Below are 19832 nucleotides of genomic sequence, written 5' to 3' on the forward strand. Positions count from 1 at the left end.
GCATTGAAAGCTAGTCTCGGAAATGGTGCAACTGATTATCATAAAAATCTATCTGGTTCACTTGCATCATGTAAGAAAGGCAAGCTGTCTTTATCTGGTCTGGCCTACATGTGATTCCAAACCCATAGCAATGTGGATGACTCTTAATTACCCTCTGAAATGGCCAGTTAAGCCTCTCATCACAAGAGCAATTTGGGATGGACAACAAATGCTGGCTTTGTCAGCAATGCCCACATCCCAAGAAAGAATTTTGGAATATTATTACAAGCTGAATCTCCAGCTGTTTATACCATCTGGTTCATGCATTTAATGGTGTACTTCCATGTTCAAACATTCTGGATCTGGACCTCTCACCACCCCACATCCTCCACCCTTTTCAGCATGCTGTGTAAAATGTTGTACAACAAACCAGGAAACACTACTTGGTTAGGCTCTGCTATTTGTCCTTCAAGTCAGTCGCTTTAAATCAGGAACTAACAACCTCTCAAATGTCCCCCTAAATCTCATACCCAAAAATCACGTTATTTTTCCATAATATGGCAATCAACTTTGCTTCTTTAAAAGGGATACCTGAGATCAGTGGCACTTGGGCATTCGAAGAGTTTGACTTTTTAAACACTTGGCGAAAATGAGATACACCACGAACCACATTCCGCACTTTTGTCCACAGAAAGCAGCCACTGCGATTACTGCTGGGCCAGGGACTCTCCAAAACAGCCTGTAGAAAAAAAAAGTCCATTGCACACAGGCTCAGAAGTAATAACTAATACTCTTACAGTCTTGTGTAAAATTTATTTCAACACTCGCTACACAGTTATTTTACCTTTTCTCCATTCAATATGTACTTCACCAGCCCCTACAATTATGGTCAAGCTGCACCTTTTTCCAGAGGAATGGCTAATGCAGAATAACCAGTGACCCACAGTTGTAATGCCACTTCTGCAATAATTCACACCATTTTGTTAGCAAAGATTGCAAAATTTGGAGATTGAGAAGTTACCAATCTAACTTCATTCTGGCAAAAAGCATGCCACTAACCCAAGGAGGAGCTCTCATACAGCACCAGATACAGCATAACTAACATGTTAAGCAAACCTTAAAATTATTACTAGCAATAAAAATGTAACTAACTTAAAATTTACAATATTGCCAGAATTTGAATACTTGCCAGCAAAGCTCTACACATGTAAGCATGCATACACAAAGACAAGCTTTGCCCAATGAGAAAATATCTCTACCAAGCTTTTTTACATCATAGGCAAATGTGGTTTAAAAACCCAAGTAAAAGTGTTGGTTAACTTACAGTTCTGTCACTTTATAAAACTAAACATTTATTAATACAAGATTGATTGTAAACATACACAAGCGTACAAAATTACTGCCATAACTACAAAAATCGCCTAATTAATCTGACTCTCAGTTATACCCCTGTTAAAGCAACAGTAAATCTTATAGATTTAAAAAAGACACCTGGCAGAGCACACCCTAGACAGCCACATTCAAAAGGAGTTTCTTTCAGCTCTGGGTCCTTGAAGACAGCAGCTTGAGGCTTCTCACACTTGTTGGTTATTAAAATGCTTACACAATCTCCTTTATACATATCTTTCTCTTTGAATGTAAATTTTCCATTGTATCACTAGGCTTTTAACTTTACCTCTTCTAACAATAACATCCTTTCATCCCCCCCAATTTTATTAGTGAAAAAAAAAACACATTGACATCTTCTAGCTAGGTGTAACAGTTCACCTGCAGTCTTGAATGGTTACTTTTAACAAATGCAAATTTACAGTTTACCTTCTATCTTCATTAGGTTTTATCTAATTAACATCTCAAAACTACCGTACAAAGCACCCAGACTAGCTGGCTTTAATCCAATTACGACACACAGACACAGACCCACTAGAACTCTGTTTAAAAATAATTTCCAATAACATTATTATATCTTCTTGACACCAAGTCTTATGAAATCATACACCTATCAAGTCTACTTCCAGACATGTGAATAGTAAAACAGTATACCACTTGTGATTGGACGTTAACCAGGTAGCCAACAGATGATAAACTTGTTCAAATGCCTGTTCTCTTTTTGCTCAGGGCCCTTTCATGCATGTGCAAACTACTACTGAAGATATTCCTGGAGATCTGACCACATGAAGTATGCAAACATAACTGTATTCATCTTAAAGATTGAGCCATTGTAGTTTAAGAATCTTGGCTTGCTTTGCATAAGCAGCTATTGTTTGAGATATTCTGTACGAGATATTTCCTTCTACAACTGTGAGCAATGAAGAGGGAAGCAAAGGCAGGGGAATGGTAGAAAACTGTAGGTGGGGGAGGGAATCACAAGGGGGAAATCAGAAACTTGTATTCAACTGCTGACTAATAGTAACTCACAAATTGTACGAACAATATTGTTAACACCCAGACGTTACTCAGAACAAATTGGAAGACAGTAGATCACTGATGAAACAATGTGCAGGGTTACAGGGAAAAGGCAGTGGATTGGCATTAAGTTAAAATGCTCAGTGAGCTGATGCAGACACGATGGGCCGAATGGCCCCCTTCTACACCGTAACAATTCCATGACTGATTTTCATCTGACTGATAGTAATAGGTGCAATGTCCCCATATATGACTTGCAATTAGTAATAGTTATGATTACACTCCATAAAAGCCTCTCACCTTGATTTCACCCTATTAACATTTTCTTTTACTACTTTCACCCTCATATACTGATCTCACTTGCCCTTACAATCGTATCCTATAACCCGCTGATATTCACTCGCAAACTACTCCCAACACCTCTCTGCATGGGGAAAGGTGTGATCTATCCAGTGTACACAATCAAGTATATCTACACAAAGTTGCTCTATGTTATTTTCAACAGGGGCCCATGCCTCTCATCTCCTTGGATGACTACTCTGACCATGGAGGCCAATCAGCGCATGGACTTCCCACAGGCCAGAGACCAGCCTGAACCAAATTTGAAGACACACAAAGGGCAGTTGGCTCAGTTTGAGCTCGTTCTCACAGGGGATACAATCCTAAATGCTGCTCAGCCCCTAGAGTGCTACACTATTCCCTGATCAGATTCTGTCAAGATCAGTTTTCATTAAATGATAGAAATTACAGCACAGCTGGCTATTCAGATCCTGGTACTAGCTAGCTCTCCTCCAACACTACTTTAGCCAAAACCTTGTATATTACAGTTTCAAATATATCCCTTTGCCTCAATAGTACTTGGATCTCACTGAATTCCTTTGCTTAAGGCATGCAATAAAGCTAGCCCAGATGGAGTTTCTGCTTGCCACATCGAACCTTTTTAACAAAAAGGCATTTGGGAGTATCATTTATATTCTGGTGATAGACTGAAAATAAAAAACTTCTCAATCCACAAGGTCTTTTATTGATGAAGAAAGCCAGTTATCCTTTCATAATTTGTCATACTAGTTTAAAGGTCAAGAAAAAAAATCCATTTCTGCACCACACAATGCAAATAGATTTAGCTTCTAACTTACCTTGTTGTAATAACCATAAGTAATGGCATTCGGCTGCACACCTGCATTTTTCATTTCAAACAGAACTCTAACAGCAAGTACTGGGTGGCCCAAGAGTCCACACAATTGCATCAGAACCCTGTAGCACACCTATACATAGTAAAAAAGGAATTAAGTGAATTTCACTTGCACATAGAACCAAATTAAGATAGTGAGCAGAAATAGCACTGACAGAAGCATGCTCAGTTTCATAGTTCACTGCCACAAACATTTCTTAATCTAATAACAAAGGAACAGGAATAGGCATTCAGTCCTTTAAGCATATTTCAAAGTTTTGTGGAAAAATCTTAGAACATTTGAGTTGATGATAATGCTCTTTAGAAATTGTAACAAGTTAGAATTCCTTAAATCGAACCGTCAACTAACATGTTTCTAAGGGGATAATTGACAATAATGAACAAATCTGTAGCATCAGTAAAATTACACTGCTGCATCCTTCAAGTTAACTGCAAATGGTATTTTTGTGGTGGTGAAATGTACACTTGCCTCATCCAGTGGATCCACCTTCATATCTCTCATTTTGATGAGAACATTGTATGCTTGCTGCAGTGCTCGGACCTTGGCATGGGAGACTCCAACATATGCAGGTAAGCAAATGAACCAAAGGCTGTAACAATGGCTGAACAAGCACTTGGACCAAAGTGCAGGGACGGAAAAGTACTTCTTTGCAATTTTCTGGGCAGTTTTTATCTCCTGTGAAGCAAAGTATTATATAGCATTATATAGCAAAAAAACATAATGTGACAGTACATTTGTTTCTTCCAAAAGATTCTCATCATGGTTTCCAATTCTTTGGTTTTCTTTCCATTTTAATAACTCAATAGAGTAAGCGCCTTCAGACTTAGCCAAAGTCTGACATAAAATGCTTAGCTTTTGTACTGTATAAATTGTATTTAGAAAACCCCATTTCTACAAAGTATTCAGCTACCTTGTTAAACCTATCAACAGGACATGTAAGCAAAAGATACTGTAGAACACAGATGAAACATTGTTAATAGTTATCTCTATGACCAAGCACTATTGTTTAAACCTACTCAAAACATCCCTCACCTGTTTAGTTCTTTTTGCCATGAGGGCTGGACTGCTGGGGATAGTAGCTCCAATTAAAAGTTTGACTGGCATTTTTAATTCCTGTGGTCTGTCGAACAGTTCCGGTTTAAGCACTGGAAAAGTTTTATAGCTGAAATAAAAATTTAAATACAAGTTCACCAAAATGATTTTTTGCGTATTCTAAGTAAAACTTAACCAAACAAGGTATTTTGGCTTTACAAGATAATTAACTTAACAGCCAAGACACAAAACTAACTGATGTTTTGAGGTACAATCTCTTTTAAAATGAGGTTAATGAGTTGAAACAGCTTTCAGCTTTGATGAACAGGAATGCTTTGTGAAGCAGGCCCAAGGCAAAGCTGAGTAATTGAAGCAAAGTGTGAAGATCATTCAACCATGTTTTTAGGGTCTGGGGCGATATCGGTGAGGTCACTATGTTAATAATAATGTATTGAAGAACTTATGTGGACCGTTTAATCATGGCAGTAGAATGATTAGTCGAGATTGAGATGGCATAAGTGCATTTCCTTGGCCCCCTATTAACAATATTCAATGAGCATGAAATGTAGAGATCAAGGCAGAACTGGTTTGAGGAAACCACTATGCTGTAGTCACATTGGATTGTGGTGTGATACACCAGAGTGCTTAAAATGAATTGTGAACTCAAAAGAATCGGAATAGTATAATACAAATTAACCGAGTATGCATGTTGGATGATGCAACATGAACTTGTCAAAGGCCTGTTTCTGTGGTTGCTACGAAAGATGTCTGTGTACTCTGGTGCTTAAAGTAACAAAAGCAAAGTAAAACAGGAAAACAGTCCCAACAGTGGGCAATTTCCCCCATATTTGACAAAACATTGTGTTTCAATACACGGAGGCATTTTATAGAAATGCTGTGTGCAAGAATGGAGGAAATGCTTTGGATCATTTTTTTCCTGTACACAATTAACTATAAGCAGTTGCATACTGATTTTGGCTTGAATCGCCAAGTACCCTCCTCTCCCCTCCCCACACCCCTCTCCCCTTTTTCCTCCCCGGCTCCTCTTCCCTCTTTCCTCACCCCCCCCACCTCCCCTTTCCTCCCCTGCAAGTGACACACTAATTTTTTTTTTAAGAACAAAAGCATCTTGGGTTGAATCAAAATAGTTAATTTCACTGCAGTCACATTAACTATACTCTCCAAGGGAGTATTATTAGGTGTAACCAAGGTACACAGTACATCAAAAGGCATGGGGTTCCCCCTAAGGCTCAAACTGCTATTCAATTGCCTGTGCAGCTATTACTCTCAACTCTTAGTCAGTCCATGTCTGCTATCACACCCTCCTTTCTTAATTTGTCAACTCTGACATTATTGAATGCGTTACTACTCCTAGCACTTAGCTGACAGAGATAGAGATCACTGGAGGCGGGGTTATTTTTCTTCGCTGATTTCTGCAGCGACTGATTTGTTCAATCACACCCTTACCTCCGCCTTAGATGCCCTAGTCCCAATAAACCAATTCTCTCTCCCACCCTAGCGATTCTCCTAGTACAGTCATCAACTCCACTTCCTTAAATCCAAGGGGTGCAGAGTTGAACGCAATGAGTGGAGAACTGGTTTCGTCATTCCCACCAGATCTGGCTGGATCACAAAGCACCATCAAGCCTTGTTCTTGTCTGCTAAAATGTAAAGATAACCCCAAGTTTCTTTCCTCTGCTGAACAGCATCTTAAACCCCACTCCAGTGTCCTCCACCCTTTCCTCCTACAATACTGTACGCCATTTTGGGAACCTGTTGCTTGCAATTCCTGTACCATTTGGGAACTACAGGACACTTTATCCATCCACAATGTAGGAAGTACCTCCAGGTGCTCCAGTTTGAGCTCCGGATTTCCAAGTTTAAGGGGCAGCTGCAGTCCCTGCAGAGCATCAGAGAGCAAGTATTTCCTAGATCTTATGTTCCAGGAGCTGATCATCCCAAAGACAGTGAGAGTTTAAAATAGAAGATGGAGAGCCATCCGGAAGAGTAAGAAGAGGCAGAAGTGCAGAAATTTCAGAGTCCATCTCACTCTCAAACAGGTGTTCAGCTTTGGAGGCTGTGAAAAGTGACAATACCTTGAAGGAGTGCAGTCCAAACCATGGCACCAATGGGCAAGGGACTAAACAGGAGGGAGCAAAAAAAACTGTAAAAATGCAGTCATTATAGGAGATTGAATAGTTGGAGGCACAGAAAGGCATTTCTGTAACAGTCATCGTGAGTCCCATATAGTGCATTGCCTCCCTGGTGCCAGGATAAGGTATATGGAAAGGGTGCAGCATATTTTGTAAGGGGAAGGGAGTGCACTGAAACTATGGAAATGTTGGTTCCAGAGACAGAGGGCAGGATTTGAGGTTATACAGTTGCATTTTCAGGAGCTGGGTAGGAAGTTAAAGCAGGACGTCAAAAGGTAGCAATCTCTGGATAACTCCCAGGGTGCACACCAGTGAGAATAGAAATAGGAGGGGGGGGTGGTCAATGTGTGGCTTACAGCATGGTGCCGGAGGAAGGGCTTCAGATTCTTGGATCACTGAGGTCATTTCTAGGGCAGGAGGCACCTGTTCAAAAGGGACAGGTTGTACCTCAATAGGATTGGTACCAATGTGCTTGCAGTAAGGTTCATTAGTGTGGTTGGGGAGGGTTTAAACAAAATTGGCAGGGGTATGGGTATCAGCAAGTAGAAGCTGAAAGGAGGAAAAAGGAATAAAGGTATATAAAAGATCAAGAGTGTTGGATGGTATTACTCCCTACTCTAGTACTATATTTGATAGGAACAGACTAAGAGCTATGAGGAACACATAGGTTTACAATAATGGTGAATAAGGTTGGTGGGCAAGAAGCACAAATAGCCATGTGGGAATATGATGTAGAGGTAATATTAGGGACAAAGCTGATATATGCTTAGAGGTGCAGAACAAGGCTAGGATACTTAGTAAACACTGATACAAGTAATTATTAAGAAAGAGGATGGTGAAAAAAAAAAATCAGTAGAAGCAGAGAAGGTGGAGATAATAGATGGACTGAAAATTAATAGGAAGGATGTGCTGGAAAGGCTGGCTATGCTTAGAGTGGATAAGTCATCTGGTCTAGATGGTTTTTGCCCCAGGTTGCTAAAGGAAGGGAGAGTGGAGATAATGCAAGGGCTTGCTATCATCTTCTAACCTTCCCCAGATACAGGGCAGGTGCCAGAGGATTGGAGAGTGGCAAACGTGACACACTTATTCAAAAAAGAGTGTAAGGACATTTCTAGTAACTACAGGTCAGTTACTTTAACATCAGTGACAGATAAGGTTTGAGAAACAATAATCAGGGAAAAAAGTCAATAAGCACTTGGAAAGGTTTGAGTTAATTAAGGAAAACCAGAATGGATTTGCAACAGCAGATCATGCTAGATGAATCCAATCGTTTTTTTTAATGAAGTAACAGAAGAATGGTGAAGATATGAAATCGAAACTGTCTATATGGATTTTAAGGAAACCTCTGACAAAGTACACAAAAGGCTGGCTAACAAAACTGAAGCTCATGGGATACGAAGGCCAGAGTCAATTTATTTTTAAAAATGGCTCAAGGTAAATGGCTGTTTTTCAGGCTGCAGGATGGTAGACAGTGGTATTCCCAAGGGTTAGTGCTAGGCCACTGCTTTTTTTTTGATACATATATATATGCAAATGACTTGGATATTGGAAAACAGTAAAATTTCAAAATTTGCTTATGAAAACAAACTTGGAAATATGGCAGTGAGGATCACAACTAGGGCACTGCGACCAATTCTGGAAATGCACTCTAGGAAGGATGCGAGGATCCTTGAGAGAGTGCAAACATGATTTACCAGAATGGTTCCAGGGATGGGGGATTTTAACTATCAGGCTAAGTTGGAGAAGCCGGTTTGCTCTCCTTGGAGAAAAGGAGAGGGGTGGTTTGATAGATGTATACAAATTATGACAGGTTTAGATAGAGCATGTTATTGCCATTACCTAAAGGTACAACAGCTAGGGGATACAGATTTAAGGTTTTGGGAAAGAGATGCAGGGAGGCGGCGAGGAAAGACATTTTATGCAGCACGTGGTAATAACTTGCAACTCGCTGCCGAAGAGAATAGTCGAAGCAGAGACAATCAAGGATTTCAAAGGAAATTGGATGGGTACTGGAGGTAAATAAACTTAGAGCTATAGGGAATGACACTGATTGGACTGCTCTACATAGAGCCAGCATGGACTTGATGGGTGCAGAAAGGGGTAAGCGGACACCAGACGATGCCTGAGATGTGCAGATTGAGTGAGTTGAGAATTTGGTTCAGGTAGGAATTTGGTGTACAGGGGGAAAAGAGGTGCTCCTTTTCCTACTTTGTTTTTCAGCCTTCAGAGGTTTACTTCCTTACCTCCAAACTGGGTGAGTGCAACTTTCTATTACTTTAGCTGCGTAAGTTAACTAATTGACTAATGGGACCTAATTGATTAATGGGAACAGTGATTGCAAACTTAAGTGTGCCAGAAGATAGGGGCAGAATTCACAAAAATAGTAAAAATAAAATTGAATTAAAGGCTCTGTGCCTGAATGCCCACAAATTCACAATAAAACTGATGAGTTATCAGCTCAAATAAAAATTCATATGCATGACCTGATAGCCATTACAGAGACACGACCACAAGGAAACCAAAGCTAGTCTGTTAGCATATCTATTCAGGAAGGACAGAAAGTTCGGGAAAGGTGGTGGGGTAGCTCGGTTAAAGAGAGAGGACATTAGTAGCGCAGTGAGAAGACCTTAGTTCTAAAGGTCAAGGCATAGAATCAGTTTGGGTGGAACTAAGAAACAGTAGGGACAGAAAACATTGGTGCAAGTTGTTTATAGCCCACCAAACAGCAGTGGCCATGTAAATCATAAATCAGGAACTTAGATTTGTGTGTCACAAGGGTTACACAGTAATCACGGGGGATTTCAATCTACATATGGATCAGGTAAACCCAATTAGTACCAATGTTGTGGAGGACGAATTCTTGGAATGTATGCACGATGGTTTTCTAGTGCACTATGCTAAAGAACCAACTAGGGAATAGGCTATTTGTGATCTAGTGTTTGGGAATGAAACAGGGTTAATTAATAATCTTGTAGTGAAGGAGCCTTGAGGGAAGAGTGACCACAGTACAATTAAGTTTCAAAGTAACGTAGTTCAAAGTAAAATTCTATCAGACTAGGGTCTTAAAATCTAAACAAAGGAAACAAAGAAGGTATGGGGGATAAATTGGCTATGGGAGATTCGGAAACTATGTTCAAAGGTATGTTGGTAGACAGGCAATGGCTAGCATTTAAAGAATTAATTACAACAAAAATACATTGCTCTTATGCCCAAAATGAAGCAAAGAAAATGTTTCAACTATGGCTAATGAAAGAAATTTCGATAAAAACAGAAAATGCTGGTGAAACTCAACAGGTCTGGCAGCATCTGTGGAGACAGAAAGTTAATGTTGAGTCCATATGACTCTTCTTCAGAGCTAAAGAGGAAAGAAATTAAGGACTGCATTAAATCAATGGAAGAGGTGTATGAAGTTGCCAAAAAAAGGTACGCTTGAGAATTGGGAGCATTTTAGAATTCTGCAAAGGAGGATCAAGAAAATGATTAAGGGGAAAATAGAATATGACAGTAAACTAGCGACAAATAAAAACGGACTGTGAAAGAGCCAAAGCTATGTAAAAAGGAAAAGACTGGCAAAAAAAATGCGGGCCCATTACATGTGGAGTCAGGAGAATTTATAGTGCAGAATAAGAAAATGGCAGAGAAACTAAACCTACTTTGCATGTGCCTTCAAGGAGGAAAACACAAAGCCTCCCAGAAATAATGGAGAATTAAAGGGATGAGTGTAAATGGAGGAACTGCAAGATATTAATATAAGTAAAAAAAAAATTGTACTAGACAAATTTATGGGACTGAAAGTTGATCAATCTCCTGGACCTGATAATCTACATCCCAGAGTGTTGAAATAGGTGGTTGTAGAAATAGCATATGCAGTGGTCATCTTTCAAAATTCTAGAGACTCTGGAATGGTTCCTGCAGATTAGAAAGTGGCAAATGTAACCCTATTTAAGAAAGGAGGGAAAAAGAAAAACAAGGAGCTACAGATCCATTAGCCTAACATCAGTAGTAGGGTAAAGGCTAGAATCTATAGAGGATCTGAAAACAGGACATTTAGATAATAATGGTAGAACCGGGCAGTGTCAAAATGGATTTCTGAAAGGGGAATCATGTTTAACAAACCTGTTGGGAGTTACATCCTGGATGTAACTAGCAGAATAGACAAGGGGGAAATTGTGGATGTAGTTTATTTAGATTTTCAGTAAATTTTTGATAAGATACAAGAAATTAGTAAACAAAATTAGAGCACTTGTTATTACAGGTAATATAATAGCATGGATTGTGAACTGCTTAATAGACAGAAAACAGCAGGAATAAGTGGGTCATTTTCAGGTTTGCAGGCTGTGACGAGTAAGGTAGCGCAAAGATCATTGCTTGGGCTCCAACTATTCACAATCTATATCAATGATATGGATGTGGAGATTAAATGCAATATTTCCAAATTCGCAGATGACAAAACGAGCAGAAAGTAAGTTGTGAGGGGGGTGCAAAGATGCTTCAAGGGGATTTGGAGAGGCTAAGTGAGTGGGCAAATATGTGACAGATGGAACACAATGTGGAGAAATGCAAGGTTACTCAATTTGGTAGGAAAAACAGAAATAGAGTATTTCTTAAATGGGGAGAAGCTGGGAAATGTTGAACTTCAAAGGGACTTGGGTGTTCTTATTAACAAGTCATTGAAAGTTAACATGCAGATACAGCAAGCAATTAAGTTGGTAAATGCTATCTTGGCCTTTATTACAAGAGGACAAGTATATGAGGAAATATCTCTTACTGCAATTATATAGAGCCTTGGTGAGACCACACGGAGTATTTTGTGCAGTTTTGACCTCCTTACCCAAGAAAGGATATACTTGCCATAGAGGGAGTGCAGCAAAGGCTCGCCAGACTGATTCCTGGGATGGAGGGGTTGTCCTTTGGGGAAAGATTAAATAGACTGGGCCTTTATTCTCTGGAGTTGCGAAGAATGAGAGGTGATCTTATTCAAACAAAATTCTTACAGGGCTCGAACAGGATAGATGCAGGAAGGATGTTTCCCTTGGCTGGAGGGTCTTAAGCAAGGGGACACAATCCCAGAATAAAGGGTAGGCCATTTAGAACTGAGATGAGGAGCAGTTTCTTCAGAGGGTGGTGAATTTTTGGAATTATCTGCCCCAGAGGGCAGTGGAGGATCAGTCGCTAAGTTTGTTCAAGACTGAGATCGATAGATTTCTACATATTAGAAACATTAAGGGATGTGGGGATAGTGCAGAAAAATGGTGTTGAAGTAGATGATCTGCCACAATCTCACTGAATGGTGGAGTGGGCTCAAAAGACTAAAAGGCCTATTTTGTTATGCTCTTATGTTCCTCCTGTGCTGCTATGACTAAGTACAAGGAGCTCAAGGATTTCTTTGTCATGAAGATTGAAACCATTCCCTCAAAAAAGCAACCCTTGACCACTCTGTCCTTGCAAACTATTGCCCCATCTCCTACCTCCCTTTTTTTTCCAAAGTCCTTCAATGCAATGTCAAATTTGTACCCACATTTCTTGGGACTCCACCTTTGAATTGTACTAATCTGGTTCCATCTCTGCCGAAGTACCAGAATGTCTCTTAGGATGTTATTTATGACTTTGCTATGTGACTGACAAAAGTTAACTTTTCCTCCTCATCCTTCTTTACCAATCTGCAGCCTTTGACAGTTGATCACACCATCTTGCTCCAATGCCTCTCCATCTTGCAGCTATGTGGGGCTATATTGCTTGATTCCATTCTTATCCATTCAAAAACAGCCCGAGTATAATTCTTAGTGGCTTCTCGTCCTGCTCCTGCACAAAAAAATTGATTTTGACTTGGACCATGGTACAATACCTAAATTTTCCTTGAGGATCTTTTCCATCTGACAGTGGAGGTTCCAGAGGCATTATAAACACAGTGTGCTCACTTTTCTGCGACTCATCCAGCTCAATTAGCCTTGTATCTTCAGGGCAGTCAGCATCAACCTTGGTGTACACAAATGCAGGAAGTTAGCACCTTTTGCCCTGTCTTTCGTTACTCCCCCCTTGATAAAGACTCTCACCCCACACCACCCCCCCCGACCCCCTCCTCCCAATCACCTTCATCCTTGGATAGCCTTAACACTCTATCAGAAACCTTGATCACATACAATGCAATGACCCAACCAGCTTCTGGCTTTCTAAACAATCATTTCCCTCCTCCAACCTCATTATGATTAGCATCAGTCCAGTGGATAAAACTACCTTCAAATTCATAAACTCCTTATTCCTAGCAGAGGGCTTTCCACCTGTAATGATACCTGTGCCACTGTCAACCTGCTTAATTATTTGCTCTACATTCAACACGCTTGTCCCATTTGTATTCCCAACTGATATTGTCCCCATTTTCTGTAGGGGGGTGGGGATTGGGCACAAGTGGCTTAATTGTTAATCAGATCTATCAGGACTATGTTGAGCATTCTCATTCTTTACTTTCCTAAATCATTACTGCAGGTCAAATTCCAAAGGCTGAGTACAAATGTCTAAGCTGAAGCTTCAGTGTAGGGGGTGGGGGTACTCTCAGTGCTGTTACCTTTCAGATAAGGCTTGAAATAGAGGCCACGTCTGCCCTCTCAGGTGGGCGTAAAAGATCCATGGCACTATTTTAGAGAACCAGAGCGTTGCCCCCAATATCCTGGACAATGTTTATCTCAGCCAACATCTTTTTAAAAAGAGATGAATCTGGTCATTTACTTCAATGCTCTATGTGGGATTCTCAGTGTGCAAACTGGCTGTGTTGCCTCACATTACAGCATAACCACACTTTAAAAGTGCTTCACTGCCTACTAAAGTGCTTTGGAATCCTCAGATTATCAAAGACACTTTGTAAATACAAGCTCTGTCTTTCTTATTCATCCCAAGCTTTTGCTTTTTGTAAGGTGCTTTGGACTTCCTGGGGTTGTGACAGGAGTTATGTAAATGCAAGCCTTTCTATTCTTTAACCCTTTTTTCAGGCAGCTGCTCTACCTTCATCATCAAACACCAAGTGCAAGAAACAATGATTTAAGTTTGACTCGTTCATTTTCTGTGTCTATCTGTACTTTGGCCACTTACTCCTGTCCTGCACGTTTCCTAGTCTTCTACCCACTCTAGTACAGGAAACTCACCTTTCTGCCATTTCTTCCCACCTCCCATTCTGCCTCCACAAAACCTAACATTCGATAAAGGTGACACCTTCAAAGATTATTGCGGAAAATAAAAGCTCGTGGTGTAGGAGGTAACATATGGATAGAAGATTGGTTAGCTAAAAGGAACCAGCGTATGCACAAATGGGTCATTTTTTGGTTGGTAAGATGTAAGGAGTGGTGTGCCACAGAGCCTCAACTTTTTACAATTTTATATAAATGACTTGGATGAAGGAACTGAAGGTATGGTTATTAAGTTTGCTGATAACACAAATACAGGTAGGAAAGTAAGTTGTGAAGAGGACATTAGGAGGCTACAAAAGGATATAGGTAGGTTAAGTGAGAAGGCGAAGATCTGGCAAATAGAGCATAATGGGGAAAATGTGAAATTGTCCATTTTGGCAGGAAAAATAAAGCATATTGTCTAAAAGGAGAGAGATTGCAGAGCTGAGAGATTCCAGAGATCTGGGTGTCCTCATGCATAAATCACAAGATTAGTATGTGGGTACAGCAAGTAATTACAAAAACTAATAGCTTATCATTTATTGCAAGAGGAATTGAATACAAGTGTAGGGAAGTTGTGCTTCAGTTATTCAGGTGAGACCACATCTGGACTACCGTGTACTATTTTGGTCTCCTTATTTATGAAAGGATTTAAATGCATTGAAAGCAGTTCAGAGAAGATTTATTAAACTAATGCCTGGAATGGCAGGTTGTCTTATGAGGAAAGGTTGACAGGCGAGGCTTGTACCTGCTGGAGTTTAGAAGAATAAGAGGCGACTTGATTGAAACATACAAGATCCTGAGGTGTCTTGACAGGGTGGATGTGGAGAGCATGTTGCCTCTCGTGGGAGGATCTAGAACTAGGAGTCACAGTTTAAAAATAAGGGGTCATTCATTTCAGACGGATGAGGAGAAATTGAGGGTCATGAGTCTTTGGAATTCTCTTCCTCAAAAGGCAGTGGAAGCAGTGTCTTTGAATATTTTTAAGGCAGAGGTAGATAGATTCTTGATAAGCAAGGGGGTGAAAGGTTATTGGGGGTAGGTGGGAATGTGAAGTTGAGTTACAATAAGATCAGCTATGCTCTTGAGTGGTGAAGGTGGCTTGAAGGGCTGAGTGGCTGACTCATGCTCCTAATTCATTTGTTCCTATGCCCTTGAAGCCCGCCTCTGCTCCCTCAATCAACTTGACTTCCTGGACCCTAGTTAGTAATATTTAGCTTTGCTTAGCAAGGATTTCTCAACCCCTTGGCAGCCTCTTCAGAGTGCACATCAGCATCAAGTCAGGGAAAAAAAACAATTTGTATTTGTATAGCACCTTTAACCTAAAAAAAATTCCCAGGCACGTAATAGGGATTTGACACAAGGGGATATTGGGGCAGATTATCAAGAACTTGGTCAAAGAGGTAGGTTTAAGGAATGTCTTAAACGACAGAAAGCAGGTAGAGAGACAGGGAAGGAATTCCAGAGCCAAGGGCCTTAGCAACTGAAGGTACAGCCGCCAATGGTGCAGTGATTAAAAATTTTGCTTGTTCAAATGGCCAGAATTGGGAGGAGCACAGAGTGGGCGCTCAGGTTGGGGGAGGTTCTAGAAATAGGGAGCAGTGAGGCTGGATGGATTTAAAAGGATGAGAATTTGAAAATTAAGCCATTAATTGCTTGGCTCGAAGAGTCAGCAAGTACAGGCGTGATGGCTGAACACTTGGTACGAATTAGGACACAGGGTATAGCTTTGGATGATGTCAAGTTTACTGAGTGCAGAAAATGGGATGCTGACCAAGGAGTGCTTTGAAATAGTCAAAACCAGGGGTAAAGACATGAAGCCGATAACAGCAGCAGATGACTTGAGGCAGGGGCTGAGTTAGCAGATGCTACACAAGTGGAAATGGCATCTTACTGATCATGCAGATGAGATCAAAAGCTCATCACAGGTTCAAACATAATAGTGATTCTCAAAGATTTTTGTTGGAAGGACCTCATTTCAAATAGTCTAGTAATAATCATAGACCTTCCATCGAAAGTACTATACAACACTCATTAAAGTATTGAATAGGGAGTATGTTAATAATGCTTAAAAGGCAACAACTATTGACTTATAGATAACAGCGAGATTGGCAATCCTGCTTCTCTCTGCACTGTCTATCCTTGTCAGGAGGCTGGAATAAGCATGAGGAGACCAAGGCGCCTTGCCTGGGATGAGGAGTGGTGGGGGAAGGGGAGCACAGCTGATGAAACAGTATATTGAACATCACTCAGAAGCAGAGAGTAAGAAGAGCATAGAACATACTTTGGGTGGGTACTCCAATGCCCTACGAGTGGCTTGGTATTGCTATACTCCTGACAGCAAGTTGGTTAAGAAAGAAACCAGAGTCAGTCTTCACTTAGAAAACATTTATTCAGAGTGAAACATTACAGGTTTATATTTCCTGACTCCACTCTACTCCTGTGTAGGCATTTCTTTACATCTGCTCAAGAAACCACCCAATTAAGGTCCTCCACCTCTTTGTACGTAATCTGAAATGATACAATTAACAGGTAGCACCACTGTTGACCAAGCTGGCCAAGTCCTGAAGGACACATCTGCCAGACTGGGCCTGCAGCAGATAGTGAAAAGCAACAAGAGGGTAGAACGTACTGACACGGTCCTTACTAATCTACCTGTCGCAGGTGCATCTGTTCATGACTATATTAGTGGGAGTGACCACAGTAAAAACTTGGAGATGGTCCTGCCTTCACACCAACGATTCCTTCCATCGTGTTGTGTGGTAGTACTACCCACTTCAAATGGGATAGACTCAAAACAGATCAGCTCAAAACAGAGTTTCCACAAAGCACTATGGGCAACCAGCAAAAGTGTACAGTAATTAATCACAATCTGTAACCTCATGGTCCAGCACAAGCCTCACTCTACCGTTACCGTCATGCCACGAGATCAACCCTGGTTCAGCAAAGAGTGTAAGAGAACACAGTAGGAGCACCATCAGGCATACAAAAAAAGGTGCCAACGTGGTGAAGCTACAACACAGGACAAGCATGTGAAACAGTGGGAGGAGCATACTATAGTCAGAGTAAAGCGATCCAACAAGCATCAGATCTGATCAAACCCCTAAAGTCATGATATATTCAGCAGTGAGTGGTGGTGGGCAACAAAACAACTAACCAAAGAAGGCAGTACCAAGAACATCCCCATCTTTCATAATGGGGAGCCCAGTGTAAAAGACCAGTTCAAAAGTGCATTTGTAGCCATCTTTAGCCACAAACGTTGAGCGAATGACCCATTTCTGCCTCCTCCAGAGGTCCCCACCATCATAAACGCCAGTCTTCAGTCAATTCAATCCAATCCATCTAATAAAGAAATGGCTTAAGGGACTGTATGCAGCAAAAGGCTACAGGCTCCGACAACATCCCAGCTGTAGTACTGAAGACTTGTGCTCCAGAACTAGCTACATCCTTAGCCAAAACAAAAACAGAATTACCTGGAAAAACTCAGCAGGTCTGGCAGCATCGGCGGAGAAGAAAAGAGTTGACGTTTCGAGTCCTCATGACCCTTCGACAGAACTTGAGTTCGAGTCCAGGAAAGAGCTGAAATATAAGCTGGTTTAAGGTGTGTGTGTGGGGGGCGGAGAGATAGAGAGACAGAGAGGTGGAGGGGGTTGGTGTGGTTGTAGCGACAAACAAGCAGTGATAGAAGCAGAATATCAAAAGATGTCAACAACAATAGTACAATAGAACACATAGGTGTTAAAGATAAAGTTGGTGATATTATCTAAACGAATGTGCTAATTAAGAATGGATGGTAGGGCACTCAAGGTATAGCTCTAGTGGGTTTTTTTTTTATTTTATATAATGGAAATAGGTGGGAAAAGGAAAATCTTTATAATTTATTGGGAAAAAAAAAAGAGAAGGGGGAAACAGAAAGGGGGTGAGGATGGGGGAGGGGACTCACGACCTAAAGTTGTTGAATTCAATATTCAGTCCGGAAGGCTGTAAAGTCCCTAGTCGGAAGATGAGGTGTTGTTCCTCCAGTTTGCGTTGGGCTTCACTGGAACAATGCAGCAAGCCAAGGACAGACATGTGGGCAAGAGAGCAGGGTGGAGTGTTAAAATGGCAAGCGACAGGGAGGTTTGGGTCATTCTTGCGGACAGACCGCAGGTGTTCTGCAAAGCGGTCGCCCAGTTTACGTTTGGTCTCTCCAATGTAGAGGAGACCACATTGGGAGCAACGAATGCAGTAGACTAAGTTGGGGGAAATGCAAGTGAAATGCTGCTTCACTTGAAAGGAGTGTTTGGGTCCTTGGACGGTGAGGAGAGAGGAAGTGAAGGGGCAGGTGTTGCATCTTTTGCGTGGGCAAGGGGTTGTGCCATAGGAGGGGGTTGAGGAGTAGGGGGTGATGGAGGAGTGGACCAGGGTGTCCCGGAGGGAGCGATCCCTACGGAATGCCGATAAGGGGGGTGAAGGGAAGATGTGTTTGGTAGTGGCATCATGCTGGAGTTGGCGGAAATGGCGGAGGATGATCCTTTGAATGCGGAGGCTGGTGGGGTGATAAGTGAGGACAAGGGGGACCCTATCATGTTTCTGGGAGGGAGGAGAAGGAGTGAGGGCGGATGCGCGGGAGATGGGCCGGACACGGTTGAGGGCCCTGTCAACGACCGTGGGTGGAAAACCTCGGTTAAGGAAGAAGGAGGACATGTCAGAGGATGACATGTGCCATAGGAGGGGGTTGAGGAGTAGGGGGTGATGGAGGAGTGGACCAGGGTGTCCCGGAGGGAGCGATGGTTTTCCACCCACGGTCGTTGACAGGGCCCTCAACCGTGTCCGGCCCATCTCCCGCGCATCCGCCCTCACTCCTTCTCCTCCCTCCCAGAAACATGATAGGGTCCCCCTTGTCCTCACTTATCACCCCACCAGCCTCCGCATTCAAAGGATCATCCTCCGCCATTTCCGCCAACTCCAGCATGATGCCACTACCAAACACATCTTCCCTTCACCCCCCTTATCGGCATTCCGTAGGGATCGCTCCCTCCGGGACACCCTGGTCCACTCCTCCATCACCCCCTACTCCTCAACCCCCTCCTATGGCACAACCCCTTGCCCACGCAAAAGATGCAACACCTGCCCCTTCACTTCCTCTCTCCTCACCGTCCAAGGACCCAAACACTCCTTTCAAGTGAAGCAGCATTTCACTTGCATTTCCCCCAACTTAGTCTACTGCATTCGTTGCTCCCAATGTGGTCTCCTCTACATTGGAGAGACCAAACGTAAACTGGGCGACCGCTTTGCAGAACACCTGCGGTCTGTCCGCAAGAATGACCCAAACCTCCCTGTCGCTTGCCATTTTAACACTCCACCCTGCTCTCTTGCCCACATGTCTGTCCTTGGCTTGCTGCATTGTTCCAGTGAAGCCCAACGCAAACTGGAGGAACAACACCTCATCTTCCGACTAGGGACTTTACAGCCTTCCGGACTGAATATTGAATTCAACAACTTTAGGTCGTGAGTCCCCTCCCCCATCCTCACCCCCTTTCTGTTTCCCCCTTCTCTTTTTTTTTCCCAATAAATTATAAAGATTTTCCTTTTCCCACCTATTTCCATTATATAAAATAAAAAAAAAAAAACCCACTAGAGCTATACCTTGAGTGCCCTACCATCCATTCTTAATTAGCACATTCGTTTAGATAATATCACCAACTTTATCTTTAACACCTATGTGTTCTATTGTACTATTGTTGTTGACATCTTTTGATATTCTGCTTCTATCACTGCTTGTTTGTCGCTACAACCACACCAACCCCCTCCACCTCTCTGTCTCTCTATCTCTCCGCCCCCCACACACACACCTTAAACCAGCTTATATTTCAGCTCTTTCCTGGACTCGAACTCAAGTTCTGTCGAAGGGTCATGAGGACTCGAAACGTCAA

The 19832-nt window shown here is 41.8% G+C and overlaps 1 protein-coding gene across 4 annotated transcripts in view; it reads right to left on the minus strand.

Moving 5' to 3' along the window:
* dennd4c (DENN/MADD domain containing 4C) overlaps window positions 1–19832 on the minus strand; it is a 176956-nt gene that overhangs the window by 53752 nt on the left and 103372 nt on the right. For all 4 annotated transcript variants that reach the window (XM_041185809.1, XM_041185810.1, XM_041185812.1 and 1 more), the window contains 5 exons: window positions 12606–12736; window positions 4608–4737; window positions 4044–4250; window positions 3519–3647; window positions 571–718 (listed from right to left, as the gene is read on the minus strand). In XM_041185809.1, coding sequence (XP_041041743.1) covers window positions 571–718; window positions 3519–3647; window positions 4044–4250; window positions 4608–4737; window positions 12606–12736 — 745 coding nt within the window. The remainder of the gene's footprint in view (window positions 1–570; window positions 719–3518; window positions 3648–4043; window positions 4251–4607; window positions 4738–12605; window positions 12737–19832) is intronic.

Source organism: Carcharodon carcharias, chromosome 4 (assembly GCF_017639515.1).
Source record: "Carcharodon carcharias isolate sCarCar2 chromosome 4, sCarCar2.pri, whole genome shotgun sequence".
Classification (NCBI taxonomy): domain Eukaryota; kingdom Metazoa; phylum Chordata; class Chondrichthyes; order Lamniformes; family Lamnidae; genus Carcharodon; species Carcharodon carcharias.